Below are 14,515 nucleotides of genomic sequence, written 5' to 3'. Positions count from 1 at the left end.
TTTGGGTCAAGCCTTCATCTAAGAGCAGTTCATCTGATATCAGATAAAACAAATTATCTCCTGCAATTTGACCCACTGTAATTGTATTATCATGACCATGAAGTCCTTTGAAATTATAGCTCTGAATGGCAACATCCTATTTGGCCTGTCAGAAGCCATCCAGTTCTTTCTTCTTAACTGTATTTCCTCGAAGCCTTCTCTGTTGTTAACAGAGTTATCAAATATGTTAAAACATTAATATGTCTCTGTCATTTGTCTGGTTTTAGTGCTTGAGCCTGTGTCTTATGTCTTGTTCATCTGGGACTATGAGGAATGTTGAAAGTTTTTTTAAGTCTATTGCTACTTTTGAGGTTCCAGAATCTGGCAACTCTGGAATACCAAGAAGCTTTTCATAGGGGATGGTAAACAATTACAACCAATGAATCCAAATGTATTTCTTCACAGTCAGAAGGCAGAATTTGAGATTCCTGGTCTAGACCATATGTTGTTGCTTCATTCCTGTAATAGAGGAAGATCTATGTGAACCACATGAAATTCAACAAAGTCAAATGCAAGGCTCTGCACCTGAGGCAAGACAATCCCAAGCACCTCAGGCTGGGCAGAGAATAGGTTGTGAGCAGAGAATAGATTGTGAGCAGCTCTGCTGAGAAAAACTTGGGGGTTCTGGTGTATAAGAGGCTGCAATGACTCAGCCATGGGCACTCACAGCCTAGAGAGCCAAGTGTGTCCTGGGCTGTATCCAAAAGGATGTGGCCATCAGGGCAGGGAAAGGGGATTGTGTCCTTCTCCTCTGCTGTGGTGAGACCCCACTTGCAGCATCCAGCCCTGGGGTCCCCAGCACAGGAAGGAAATGGAGCTTTTGGAGTGGGTCCAGAGGAGGCCTGAGCATTTCTCCTATGAAGACAGGACAAGAGAGCTGGGCTCACTTAGCACAGAGAAGAAAATGCTTCAAGAGATCTTATAGCACCTTCCAGCACCTGAAATGAGCAGTCAAGAAAGTTGGTGAGGGACTTTTGACAAGAGCATGTAGTGATAGGACAAGGGAGAATAGTTTTAAACTAAAAGACAGTTGATTTATATAATGTGTTAGAAAGAAATTCTTTACTGTGAGGTTGGTGAGACCCTGAAGCAGATTGTTCAGAATGTTGTGGTGATTCATCCTGGGAAGTGTTGGGTAGAACTTTGAGCAACTTTGTCTGGTAAAAAGTGTCTTGGCCCCTGGCAGGGCAACAGGACCTAGATGATCTTTATGGTCCCTTCCAACCCAATCAATTATATGATTCTATGATTTCTGTGAACTAGGATATGTAGATGTTTGCTCTTTAAAACTGCCTCACTTTCTTGAGAAATTGTTTTCTTCTGTCCTTTTTTATATTTTCCTGTCTTCAATGCCTTGTTGGGTTTTCTGCAGCCCAGGCTGTTATAAATTGAGGAGGAGTAGATGCATGTGGAGAAGGAGTGCTTTTGGTTTAATCCTTGGACTGACCACTCACTTCTTAGCCAGGTTAAACTAGAGGATTGCTTTATCCTGTGTGAGGAATGGTGTAGCAGGTTAGGAGGCCTGCCTTCCATTGGAGTTCGGATCTTTATTGGGGTGGAGGATCTTGAATATAGTGGTCACTGCTTAATGAGTTTATGGACAGTCAGAGAAGGTGTCTAGTCATGATGCTGGGATTTTTAATCTGTGCCAAACATCACTCAGGCTGGCAGTGGTTACATATATCTACTTTCATTTCTTTCGCTAGCCATGAAATGGACAGCAATTTTAGGTTTTGTCCTTATTACTGAAGTCATATAGATGAAGATGAATCCTATTTGTTTTTCTTTTTTTTTTTAGAGGTACAATTACCTGTACAGCAGTATGGAAATTGAGGAACCTGCAACTTTAGCTCACACTGTGAAATGCATGAATTTTGTTGTACTAATTTAAAGTTAAGGTATTCATACAGTTAAAATTTAGTTTATTTATATATCCTTCACCCCCACCCCCCCTCCCCCCCAACCCCACACAGTGTATAATTTCATTCTGGTGCCTTGCATGTTTTATTACTTGCATTCAATTATTCCACTGCTGTTCCCAATTGTTTCCTATAGTTAACATTATGACTGTCTGTCTTGTGTCATTGTGCCCCCCCCTTCACATTATCTCTTCAATGTTTGAGATTTCATTGTGCTTGCTTGATCTCAGACAACATCAGAGCTATGAAACCTGCTATGTGCAAATTTGACTTTCTAAAATAAACTCCTTGAGTTTTATCAACAGCTTTAGATGATTAACTAGTTCTCTAGATGTGTGTGCAAGTACTAGAAATTTGTTTGTTCAAAGATACTTTAAATGAAAAATTAACTGTAAAACAAGACCATATCCATAAGTAAAACCAAGATGGGGGGAAGGGAGCAGAGTTAGAGTTGAGCTTTCAACCTTAATTCTGTATTTCAAGAGTTCTGAATGCTTGGTTTGTTGGCATTAGTGCTGCACTAACTTAAAGTATTTTTCCATGAGTGAGTGTGTGTTTAACCAACTAAGCATGAAATCCCTTGCTTCTGTTTGTCCCTATTAAATAGTGGCAACAAAAGAAACAGACAAGAGATGGGTTCAGAACAAAGCAGAAATAATGGAGTATTTCACCCCAAAAAGGAGAGTGAAACGAGAAGTACAATGAGTAGGCAGACAGACTCAACAGCTGGAGGCAGTTTAATGTGTTGTAGAGAGTACTAATTCAGGGACATTTGCTGCCCAGATCTTCAATCTGTGATCTCTGAGCGGCACATATATCAGAAGTTTTTGGCCATAAACAGAATATGCTTTTCCCAGAAGAAATCTCCATAGGACTTTAAAGGGACACTGTCTAGGATTGTCAGCATAAATACTGATCTGCCTAAAACCCAGAATCATCTTGTTGGGTTGGAAATCTGTGAGGAGGAGTAGAACTGAATAGTTTCTTCCCTTAATTCTTAAAAAATGATTATACATGCACAGGCAGCATGCATGCACACTGACAAGTAAAATGGAAGTAACAGTGCTGCTGCATATTGCAAAGATTTCTGCAGACTGCAGCATCTATTACTCCCAGTTTCCTGGATTAATCCATCCTTTTTTTCAAAAACTGATTCAATGCATACATTTTTTAAAGGTACTTTATTGTTTTATTTTCAGTACTTAAAATATGTTTGTTCATTTAAAAAATGAACTCTGGACACTCCCTGCCTGCCTCTCTTTTCATGCCTATTTCCCCCATCCAGTGGCTATAGCTTTAAGTGTGGTATTCTCAAAAATTATGAAAGCTGACAATTTGACATGTAATTTCCCATATACTAAGTAAGGTCTTACCCTAATAAGATGAGAAGGCTCAAAAAGAAAAGTTCTGGTTTTGTTGCTAGCGGTGGGGTCTGAATACATGACCATATCCCAAACAACCTTTTAGTGACTGTGCCAGCTAGCTCTGCTTGATCCTGTATTTGCAGTAGTCCAATGTTTTGTTTTCTGTCTGCTCCAGCACTTCCTCTAAGAGGGACTGTTTGGATTTAGAGTTTGTTTTGTAATACCTAAATGGCATGATTTTATTGCCCATTGAGCAAATCAAGTTTGGGAATCAGTGGAGGAGACTTCCAGGTCTATATCTGGCAAGTTAATTTGAACTTCTTTTATGCCTTTTTGGTTGACTAAATGGAGTGGAAAGTATGCTGGTTTGGGAAAGAACTGACCACTAGTAGTCAATTAAGCAACTCTCTCAATGTTTTTTATATATTTGTATTTTGGAATTCTGGAATGACTTTTCTAGTTACTGGTACGCTTTTCTTGCAGTTTTGTGGTTTTTAGAGTGCATTGTAATATGTGACAATGTCTTAAATAATGTGTGGCCCTAGTCCATGGTTATAAAATATTTCAGGCTGTATTTCCTGTCTATAATGAAATACAGAATATAAGATGCAATTTTATTTGCGTGGTCTGTGACTTCTGAATTTTCTACTCCCCACAGATACTAGGTAGCTACTAAATGCAACTGCCTCAGTTGTGGCAATAAAGGTTTAGTCTCTATAATGGATGCTAAAATGGCCGTAACTCTATTAGGGAGCAGGTTACTTTAGGCTGCTGAGAGAACAGGAAGAAAGAGATCAGATTGTTTGTATAGTGATATTTCCAATGGGAAAGATGTTCATTGAACTTGAGTAAGGAGGGTTGCAAAACAAGTTTATAAAATCTAAATCTGTTATTACAAGCATCCTCGACAATGTGCTCTAGAATTTCTTATCTCAGCTGCTGCTAAGTGCTATACACAGTAGCTTAAGTTTCAGCAGGTTTTTGAAGCTAGAATATTAAAGAATTGTTTTCATTACAACTAAACCAAGTTACTGAAGGAAATTAGCCTAGCAGAAGGACAAAGTCATTAATATAGCAAAGATAAGGGGATCATACCAAATAAAATACAAGAGTGGTCTGGAGGGAGTCATGTTCCTGTCTTCTAGAGGTCTGTCTGAAATTTTCATGTCTAACTCTGCTTAGTAGTGAAGGATAAGTGAGAGGGTGATGAGTCTACATATGCTACTTTGGAGATGCAATCTGCTCTGGATTTTTGATCATGTGTTTCATCCACAGCATATAAAGATTCTCCAGTCTAAGTTGGACTTAAGGAGTTTGCAGTAGAGAGATCCTGAATTTCGCAAACCTGCCTGTCACCCATAGGGCCTCCATATATGTTTTACAAAGAGCAGAAATTATCTTTCACAGAACTATAAGTTATTAGGTGTTGTCAAGGCTCAAGTGTCATGTTTGGTTGCATAAGAACCAGCGCAGTGGCTGGACAGAGAAGCACAGAATTCCATCAACTCGTCTATTCCTTTATGTTTTTCAATGTGACATCAAGAGATTGTTGCAAAGATGCCATGATGACAGGGACAAATGGAATCCTTTTAGAGACTGGCTACAGAGGGTCTGACACACTGCCTCAGGAGCTCTGGCAAGCTCTGAAGGATTTTATGTGGCCTTCAGCTTGATGTCCATTAAGTGGAAGCTCTATTTAAAGGAGTTTATATTTTTCAATGAACTCAGTTGGCCTTTCTCACTTAAGTACTGCAGTACGATGTTTACTGTGGCTTTGTAGAACCTGTAAGGTGAGTATAAACTAGTAAATTAATAGAACATCAGTGAATAAAGCTAGTAGGCAAGTTTATTCCTTTGAGGTATGGACACATACAAGAGCAAACCTTCTTAAAGAATATAATTTTTGAATCAAATCTTCATAGTGGCAAAACTATTATTTTTTAAATCTGCTGCTTTTATTCAGCTTAAATATTATTTTACATATTCTTACTTCTTCCAATGTGTTGCCTTTCACTCTTTTAAAAGATGCTAAAGTAGTTTTGTAGCTTTCACTGAATTTATCTTTTGCTTCTTCAAAGCAATGAAAACTGTTTTGGCAGCATGTGTAATAGCTTACCATCTATATTGAAAGAATCCAGTTAAAATTCTCTGTTGAGTGAGCGTCCTTTTATAATCACATACTGGATGACTTGCGCACAGGGTCAGACTCCACTGTTTGCATTAGAGCCTTACTAACACCAGTTCAGTTTCTCTGCTCCTCCAGTAGCCCTCAGTGAGAAAACCTGGGCAGTTGTCAAGACAAACTAGTTTAAGGTTGTAAAGACTGGATTTCTTTTCCCACAATTGGTGCAGTGCAGACTTGTGGTTAAGCTGGAAATAAAGAGCTGGGCTATGTAAAAAACAGTATGTGTGAGAAAGGGCTGATTGCACAGACATGTTTTCCCTTCCCTATTAGAGCAGATGTCATCCTTTGGTAAAAAGGTGGCAGATACTGGGGGAAAAGTTATTTATATCTATGTATATTGGGGTGGTGGAAGTCTACCTTGGAAATTAGTGGGTAATTATGCTCTATACATAAAATATAAATTTCCTAGCTTTCTGGAATTATATGCTTTTAGATTTTTACATAAAAAGTTTCTAATTTGCATGTAAACAAAGAAGTTAACAACTTAATGAGGGCCTAAGGAGCCTTATGGAAACTTGGCCTACTTTGGCAAAACTGTTTAAGAGAAGTGAGCAAAAATCTGAAGTAGGCTTTGTATAAGAGATTTTTATTTGTTTACATTGTGATTGATTTATACTTCTACAGGGAAAGTGAGAGATCTATCTGGATTTTACTAGTTCTATGTTCAGAAATATTAATTTGTTTATTTATTTATTTATTTATAAGCTGTTGTTCTGAGCTGAAACGCATGACAAAGCAAGCCCAGAAAGGATATTAGTGGAACAATGGTCTCTGATTCTTTTCTGTGACAACAGGTAGAGCCTGGTCAGCAGCTGCTCAGGACTGGCTCTGATAATCACACCAGGCATTGCATGAAATTGGTACAGGAAGTAAAGTTATGCATAGTCAACTGCAGAGCTGTATAGGGCATGAGCCTGTCTTGTGGTGTGAGCAGTTTGTGCTACTTTGGAAGTGCACACACATCTTTTTGATGTTTAGGTGAAAAGTTAACATGTATACTTGTTTTCTTATGAAGTTGTTCTAGATTTTAATTGAGGTGGTCTTAGTCTATTAATTGTTGACTTAGTCAAAATAATAAGTTGGAATAATAATTTGCTTCTCTTCAATGCCTTCAAGTTTATAAACTTCCTTCTTAGAAGGTAAAGGAATAAACATTTGCCAAAAAAGAAGACTAACCTCTTACTTTTGTTTTTGTTTTGCCCTACCCTGGCAGTGTTTTAGAGCACTTTGCTGCAAGGGACCACCACCACCACGACCTGAGTATGACTTGGTTTGCATAGGCCTCTCTGGTTCTGGCAAGACAAGTCTTCTGTCTCAGCTCTGCAGTGAAAGCCCGGAGAATATCGTATCTACCACAGGTAGGATGCTGCCTTTATTCCATGGTGTGCTGGAATGTTGTCCAAAGATGACTCCTGAAACACATAGGAAAGGCTGTAGAGAATGTCTGCTTTCTTACCTTGCTGTTGAAGGTATCTAATGTATCCCGTTGTAGCTACTACTACGGTCTTTCAGTATTTGTTCACATGTTGGGGAATATCCATGTGAACATGCAATTTGGAATACGTTAAAAGTCAAAACTGTGTGGTCTAATGAAACAGAACCATAACAGTAGTACTGTACTGTAGACACACATGAAAATGTTTATATCTTCTCATTTTACTTTTGATTTTTAAACAGTCTCATTATACATTGGAGAGAAAGGAGGAGAATATGCTTTAAAATAGAATAGGACAGTGATGCTCTGAAACTTTAATTGGGATTTATTTCTGTATGTACTTGGTCCATGCTGCCTTGTGGTATATACTAGCAACCAAAAAAATAAATGTAGTGGAAATATGATTTTTTTGGTGATAAACCCAGCTTTTTAGATGAGCAACAGGCTTGTTTATGTAGTAAGGGCAGATTGTGATCCAAGTATCAATTTACCGAAAGTTTCAGTGGTACTGAGGAGATGCATAAAAACAGACAGTACAACCACAGATAAGTAGTATCTTAAGTCAAAAAAATTTGAATAGGCACCTTGAGAATGGTGAACCAGAATGCTAATACTGAAAAGCATGTTTTGATTGAAAAAAAAAAAAACCAAAACCCAAAACAAAACCAAGTAACCAACAAAAAAACAAACCAAAATCAAACAGCATCAGAAAAACTAGAAACAAACATGTGAAGTAAGAACAGGGAATACCTGGCTGTAAAGTTCAGAAAGAGGGCAGATTAGATCATGGAGATTGAAGAAATCAGGTTCAGTGTCTGCAGCAATTATTAAAGCTGATTTGCTGATGTACTAAGTGTTGTGCAAGTACCTTGTATTTACAGTAACATGGCTTCATACTGTAGCTGTGGTTCATGGGCTTGAATTTCATGATTGTACCTTAGCAACCCTGTTTTTCAGTGAATGTTTTCTTAATTTACCAGAACATAAGATTATTTAATACAAATGTAAGTAAGATGTAAAACTGGTACAAGAAAATAACGTTTTTATTAACTTGTGAATAGTTAACCTGTGGCCTCTCTAGTGGTGTTACTAGCAATGTTAGAGAAATCTGACAGCTGTAAGGTGACTAACTCAAAAAGTTAGAAAGAAATTGTAGAGTAATGAGCCTTTTTAAAAATTTATTTTATCCCTTTCTTAAACTTTATCTCTGGGATTAAAACTGATTATACTTAAACAATTTAGACCCTGAAATAAATAGTAACAGCAATATAAATAGAAGTATAGAGCTATCAGAGAAAGTAATGAAAATACTGCTAATTAAAAATTAAATTGACTTCGATTTTCTAGAGAGATGCAATAAAATACCATTATATAATTAGGTAACTTGAGGAATGAAAACCAACTCTGGAGAATACTAGGCAGCCAAACCAAAATGATGCACATCTAGGATATTTAGCTTATAGTAAATCTTAAATGTGTCATATCAGGTAATATTTTGGAGAATCCAATAATACAATTTGACTTAGGTTTCAAGCTATAATGTATATTTCTGCTTTTTTCATCAAAGCCACTCAGGTCCATTCCATTTTTTTCTCTTTTTCTAGGAATAGTTTAGGATTTCTTTTAAGATAACAATCCCCAAAATATTTCTTAATTATACCCCTCAGATTTTCTTGTACTTTCCTGTATTATATCTAGCAATTTCCTCTATTGTATCTACCATAGTACTGTAACATCGTATTGGTCTAACCAGGGAGAAAAAACATATTGCTTCTGTTAAATGATAGCTAGTAAATGTGAAGTAGAACACATTTTCTCAAAACCTCTTTACTGGTTCACAGGTATGTAATCATGTTGAACATACTTGTTAGATGGAAATAAATTTCATGTCTGGATATTTTTTTGCTGAAAGAGCACACATAATTTTTCCTTTGTCAAGTATTATGTACACTTATATATATGTATGCACTGAACATGCAAAATTTAGTCTATAATGCATTGATATGGCTGGGAGCCTTTCACATTCCCTTTCTCTTTTCTGTCTGAATTTTCAGTTAAGGATAAAGATCACATTTTGGTGGTGTGGGGTTTTTTTTCCTCTTTTTTTGTTTGTTTGTTTTTTTTATTTTTATTTCATTTTTAAGAAAAAATCAGGCTAATAGAGGATTCATAGATATTTCTAGTGTGCTTATGACCATTTTAATACATCCAACTAAGGTCTGTAGAAGGATCTTTCAGTTAATAGCATTTATAGAAAGAATTAATAATCCCTGTGCAACCAAAACCTACAAAGTTTAAATAGAAAAATGCAGTGATTTGAATTGCACATTATTTTCAATGTCTCCTAAAATTTGCAGAATGATTAGCACATATTAGTGGTAGTCTGGATTGTCCACTTTAGCTCGAGATGCAGGAAAAGATGATTTTGTAGAAATATATTCTGGTAGAAGGTCTGGATGGAAGTTTTGTGCTAAATTTTGTGTGCCAGGTACTTATAATTGAAAATTGCATTGCTTATCCTGATTTATTTTTGTTCCGCTCTATGGCACTCCTCCACCTCTTACCCCCTTCCCACCCCTTATGACTGACTTTTAAAACGCATTGAAACAGACTTTCTCAAACAAAATCCTGGTTCTTGATGAAAAATGTTGTTTTTTTCTGAATAAATGCAATTGATTCCAAATGGCCCCTTGAGCAAATAGTGTACTAATGTTCTGTATTTCTCTTCTTAGGTTTTAGTATAAAAGCAGTGCCATTCCAGAATGCAATTTTGAACGTAAAAGAACTTGGAGGTATGGCATTTATTGCTTTGTTTATAAAACATGCATGTCTAAATCTCATCATAATTGTCAGTTGTTTTAAATTGTTAGTTATTTTAAATTTTAAAATGATAGATCAGTACAGCTGGAGTGAAAAATGTCAGCAGATAAAGTTGAGAAAAGCTGTACAAATCCCAACCTCAAAGAACAAAGGCTAAAAAGCAGGAGGAGTGGAAGGTATGTGGTGTATCTCTTTAATGTAATTTCTTGGATTGCAGTGGTTAAGTTACACAGAAATACAAACTGGAATGTAATTTTAGTATGGCTCATGTGGCAGCTCAAGGAAGTATATGTTTCTTGTGTTTATTGTATGTATAAACTTTCACTTATGAGAAGTAGCTCAGGTAACTATGTGAACATTTGTCAAAACCAATATATTTACTGCACCACTGAAAGTGTTACAAAGGCAGCCAACTTATAATGAGTTATATTCTTTGAGAACTGTTCTCTTGTTGGATTTATTGGATTTTGGAGCAATGGTTGTTTTATGGTTGTAGGGTTTTTTTAAACTTTTGTATATACAGGCAACCTGTTTGGTTTAGAATTTCTGTGTATCTTCTTTATTATTTGTCTAAGTATAGTAGACTTAATATTTAGGATATTTTTTAGCTTTTTCAATGAGTTTGTAACCTCTCTTCAATGAACTGGGGTAGAATTTGATTCGGTTCTTGAGGAAAGCTTCAGATCTAGTTGCATAGTAGTTGTCTTACATGAATTTGTTCACAGAAGGCTTTGAGATAAGCACATGTGGAAGGCATAGCATTTCCTCTTTACTAGCACTGGTCCATGGATTTAAGCATACATGTTCCTGTTTGAGCATGTATTCTGTTAAAAAAAACAAACAGTAAGTTTTCTTCCATTAAGGGACCACTCCTCAGGGATAGTATAGATGCTGCTTGAGTGTGTTATGTGCATTATGTGCCCTTAGTTGTAATGTCACTTTTTGGATTTTTTGTTTTTAATAGAGTGAATCATTTGCAGTCTAATTTATATGTTCTGCTACCTAAGCTATATGAAATATATAATTCATGTAGGTAAATACAATTTTTAATTCAAGAATTGAATCTGTGTATTCTATAGCAGATCCTTGTTAAAGTTGGTTAAACTTTTCTGATCATACAGGTATGTGTGTTTTGAGAAATTTTATCATAGTGGAAAGTTTTGGCTCGTGATGAGAATACTTGATTTGTTATTTTCATCCATTTATCTCTTCTCAAAGACAGAAGGATTGTCAGAATTTTTTACTGCACGTTTTACTTCCTTTTTCCTTTGACCTATGTATGTTTGCATGTCTGTATTTAAAAATTATGTAATCTGATTTCTTATGTGAAATATTGAAGAAAAGTGCTAGTTCCATTACATTTTCATTGGCTGGTAAGAGAGAAAAAGCAAGCTTCCAAAAGTTTGTTTTGTTCCAAAAATTGGTGGTCACTAGTGGTGTTCCCCAGGACTCATTATGGGTCTTAGTTTTGTTTAATATCTTTATTGATGGTCTGGACAAGGGGATCAAGTGCATTCTTGATTTGCAGATGATGCCCAGTTGGATGGGAGTGTTGATCTGCTGGAGGGCAGGAAGGCTCTGCAGAGGATCTGGACAGGCTGCATTGATGGGCTGAGGCCAACGGTGTGAGGTTCAACAAAGCCAAGTGCCAGGTCCTGCCCTTGGGTCACAGCAGCCCCAGGCAGTGCCACAGGCTGGGGCAGAGTGGCTGGAAAGGACCTGGGGGTGCTGGTGACAGCAGCTGAACATGAGCCAGGGTGTGCCCAGGTGGCCAAGAAGGCCAATGGCATCCTGGCCTGGATCAGCAATGGTGTGGCCAGCAGGACCAGGGCAGGGATTGTCCCCCTGTGCTGGGCACTGGTGAGGCCACACCTCAAGTGCTGTGTCCAGCTCTGGGCCCTCACTGCAGGAAAGACACTGAGGTGCTGGGGTGAGCCCAGAGAAGGAGCTGGGGGAGGGGAAGGGTCTGGAGCACAAGTCCCGTGAAGAGTAGCTGAGGAAACTCCTCAGCTGAGGAAGTATTTAGAAAAGGAAGGTCAGAGGTGACTTTATCACTCTCTACAACTGCCTGAAAGGAGATTGTGGCCAGGTAGGGCTCTCTCTCTTCTTCCTGTCAACCAGCGACAGGATGAGAGGGCATGGCCTCAAGCTGCACCAGTGGAGGTTCAGGCTGGACATCAGGAAGAATTTCTTCATGAAAACAGTTGTTAAACATTGGAATGACCGCCAAGGGAGTCACCATCCCTGGAGGTGTTCAAGAAACAACTGAACATGGCCCTTAGTGCCGTGATCTAGTTTACAAGGTGGTGATAGGTCAAAGGTTGTACTCGATGATCTTAGAGGTCTTTTCCAACCTAAATCATTCTGTGATTCTCTAGTCAGCATTTAACCTTTTAGCTGAGAAATGTGTTCCTGTTTGATGAAGGTAAAACCTGAACTTTTGGGGGTAGGCGTGGTTTTTCTCTTGCTCCTATATGAAAATAAACGAAAACATTTTTCATTTGTCACCCCAAGACATCACTGTTAAATTTTGTTTTGAAAGTTCTGCTTCTGATGTTGAAGAGAAACCCATGTTTTGCCTGATTGCTGGTGATTTTTTGTCTTATTCCTGTTTTTTTTGCCTTCAGTCATTATGCTATTGTTATATTATTTCTCTTTACTGTAATGTGGAGGTCTTGTCCAGACATTTGATCTTGAAAGCTTGAAGGAAGGCAACTTTCTGTAACAACCACTGCCTGTTGTTACATGTTATTTACAGAGTGATGCTCTATATAGTTTTAATTTTTTGTTGCTTTGTCTTTTTAGGTTTAGGTAACAGAAATCTTCATATGTCATCATACAGTAACATATTAACAGCCAGTATTTAAAATACAGCAGAACTGATATGGCTTAAGGTTCTTCTATTCAGCAGCCAAGCATTTATGTGAAACAGATGCTGACTGTGTAGTATGCTTTCTGTTTCGTTGAAGCACTATTCTTCCTTGAGGTCAAAGATGGTGCTAGTTTTTTACTGTACTGGTTGTCTCCAAAGCTGATAATGAAGCCAGGTTTTATTTGTTTCTACAGGGATTGTAAATTTTCAGGCAAACTATAGAGAACATAGTCTCCCTTCTTTAATCTATTCAAGGACTGATTATCTCTTCATCCTCCTTTAAGATTTAAAGACAGGGAACAAAGTTTGTTGTGCTCTCTTTGCAGAAGTTTTTCTTTAAAGGACATGATTCTAGAATATTAAAAATTCAACACAATTTCTGTTTTTTTTTTTTTTAAATTATTTTTGTTTCCTAGGAACTTGCAGTCCTAAAAGATAATAAAGGGTTTATCCAATTTGATAAATGAGAAATGTTTTTTTAAAAATCTAGAATTTGATCCTGAAAAAGTAAAAATATACAGAAAGCTTTCAAATCTAACATTAGGCTTTCTTGAATTACTTGAAAAGAAAGTCGTGCTTTATGTGCTGACCAAGTTGAACTGCCTGTTCTTTAAGTTCTTATTTTGCTGTACTAATAATCCCTTGTTCCCAAGAAGCTAAAAAAATTACCATTTTCACCCCCCAAAACATTTGGTCTAAAAGATAATATGTATAATTTCAATTATTGTGGATAAGTGCCATGCCCTAGTCCACATTCTTTCGGAATGTACTATTACAAGGACAGTTGGAAATATCTATCTTTATTATGTGACTCAGCTGAGTAATGGTGTGGAAAGAAACTACAGTTGTGATGATTTCCTCTTACAGTGCAGTAATTTGTTGTGGGAACGAAGGTAACATTGTGTGTGATGAACACAGAGAAGAGTGGGAGAAAACTGAAAAATAAGACAGATGATAATGTTTGTTGTTCAGAAGATTCTAACAGTGTTTTGCTGAAAAATGTTTGGGATGCTGAATTCTGAGGTTGGATCTCAAGATAGATAATGGAGGTGTAAAGGCAATAGGAAGCTTTTTCTTTGGTTCTAACAAATTCCAACCTGGAGACACAGTGGCTGAAAGCACCATTTATTTCCTGTTTTTTTAAGTCGTTTGCACTTGTAATACTTTTGAAACAGAATGTAAAGTTGTGGTTTAGATATTAATTCAGGTCTATATCAAGATTTAAGGTCCATCTTAGTCAACTAAGAATTTCCGGTTGTGTTTTTAGAAGTTATTTAATAATTTATTTTGGTGTCTTGTAAATGGAGGCTTAGAAACTACAAGTGAGTTGCCAAATAATGAGCCACATCAAATTTAAAAGAATGATTCTGGATGTGAGGAGCTCTTCCTCTGACAAAGTTTAAAAATACTAACAACATGCTATAGGATTTAATAATGTTCCCTCTTTTATTTATTTAAATATACTGTCATATGTTCATGTTAGGTTTTGTGATACACCCTAAAGCTATTTTATCAAACACAGAGAGTACATGTTGTGTAGTCATATTGGAAAATGAATTTAAGACAAAAATCTGTTAAGTGCTTAGCAAGAATTGAGTAGTTAATATCAGGAATGCTCTTGTCTCCAGTTGGTTTAGCATGCTCAGGAAAAGAGATGAGAACTTGCCTCCCCACTGCAGTTACTTCTTATGCTTGATTACCAAAGTCATAAATTCACATTCTTAGGCCAGCTAAATTAATTGTCTAGGTGACAGCTGGAGAATATATAGCTTTAAATAGGTTTGGTTAAACAAAACATGTGTATTTTGCCTTAATTTGGAAGTAAAGAGCAGCAGAAAAGAGAGTAGGAGGAGAAGCCACACTGTTGCGCAGTCCAAGTTG

The 14,515-nt window shown here is 37.0% G+C and overlaps 1 protein-coding gene across 7 annotated transcripts in view; it reads left to right on the top strand.

Moving 5' to 3' along the window:
* ARL15 (ARF like GTPase 15) overlaps nt 1–14,515 on the top strand; it is a 235,825-nt gene that overhangs the window by 71,690 nt on the left and 149,620 nt on the right. For all 7 annotated transcript variants that reach the window (XR_012052727.1, XR_012052726.1, XR_012052725.1 and 4 more), the window contains 2 exons: nt 6,721–6,865; nt 9,675–9,734. Coding sequence is in view for 4 of the 7 variants with exons in the window: in XM_030258806.4 (XP_030114666.1) it covers nt 6,721–6,865; nt 9,675–9,734 (205 nt within the window). In the remaining 3 variants the exon portion in view is untranslated. The remainder of the gene's footprint in view (nt 1–6,720; nt 6,866–9,674; nt 9,735–14,515) is intronic.

This window comes from Taeniopygia guttata, chromosome Z (assembly GCF_048771995.1).
Source record: "Taeniopygia guttata chromosome Z, bTaeGut7.mat, whole genome shotgun sequence".
Taxonomy (NCBI): Eukaryota; Metazoa; Chordata; class Aves; order Passeriformes; family Estrildidae; genus Taeniopygia; species Taeniopygia guttata.
This window is presented reverse-complemented; position numbering and strand designations above follow the sequence as displayed.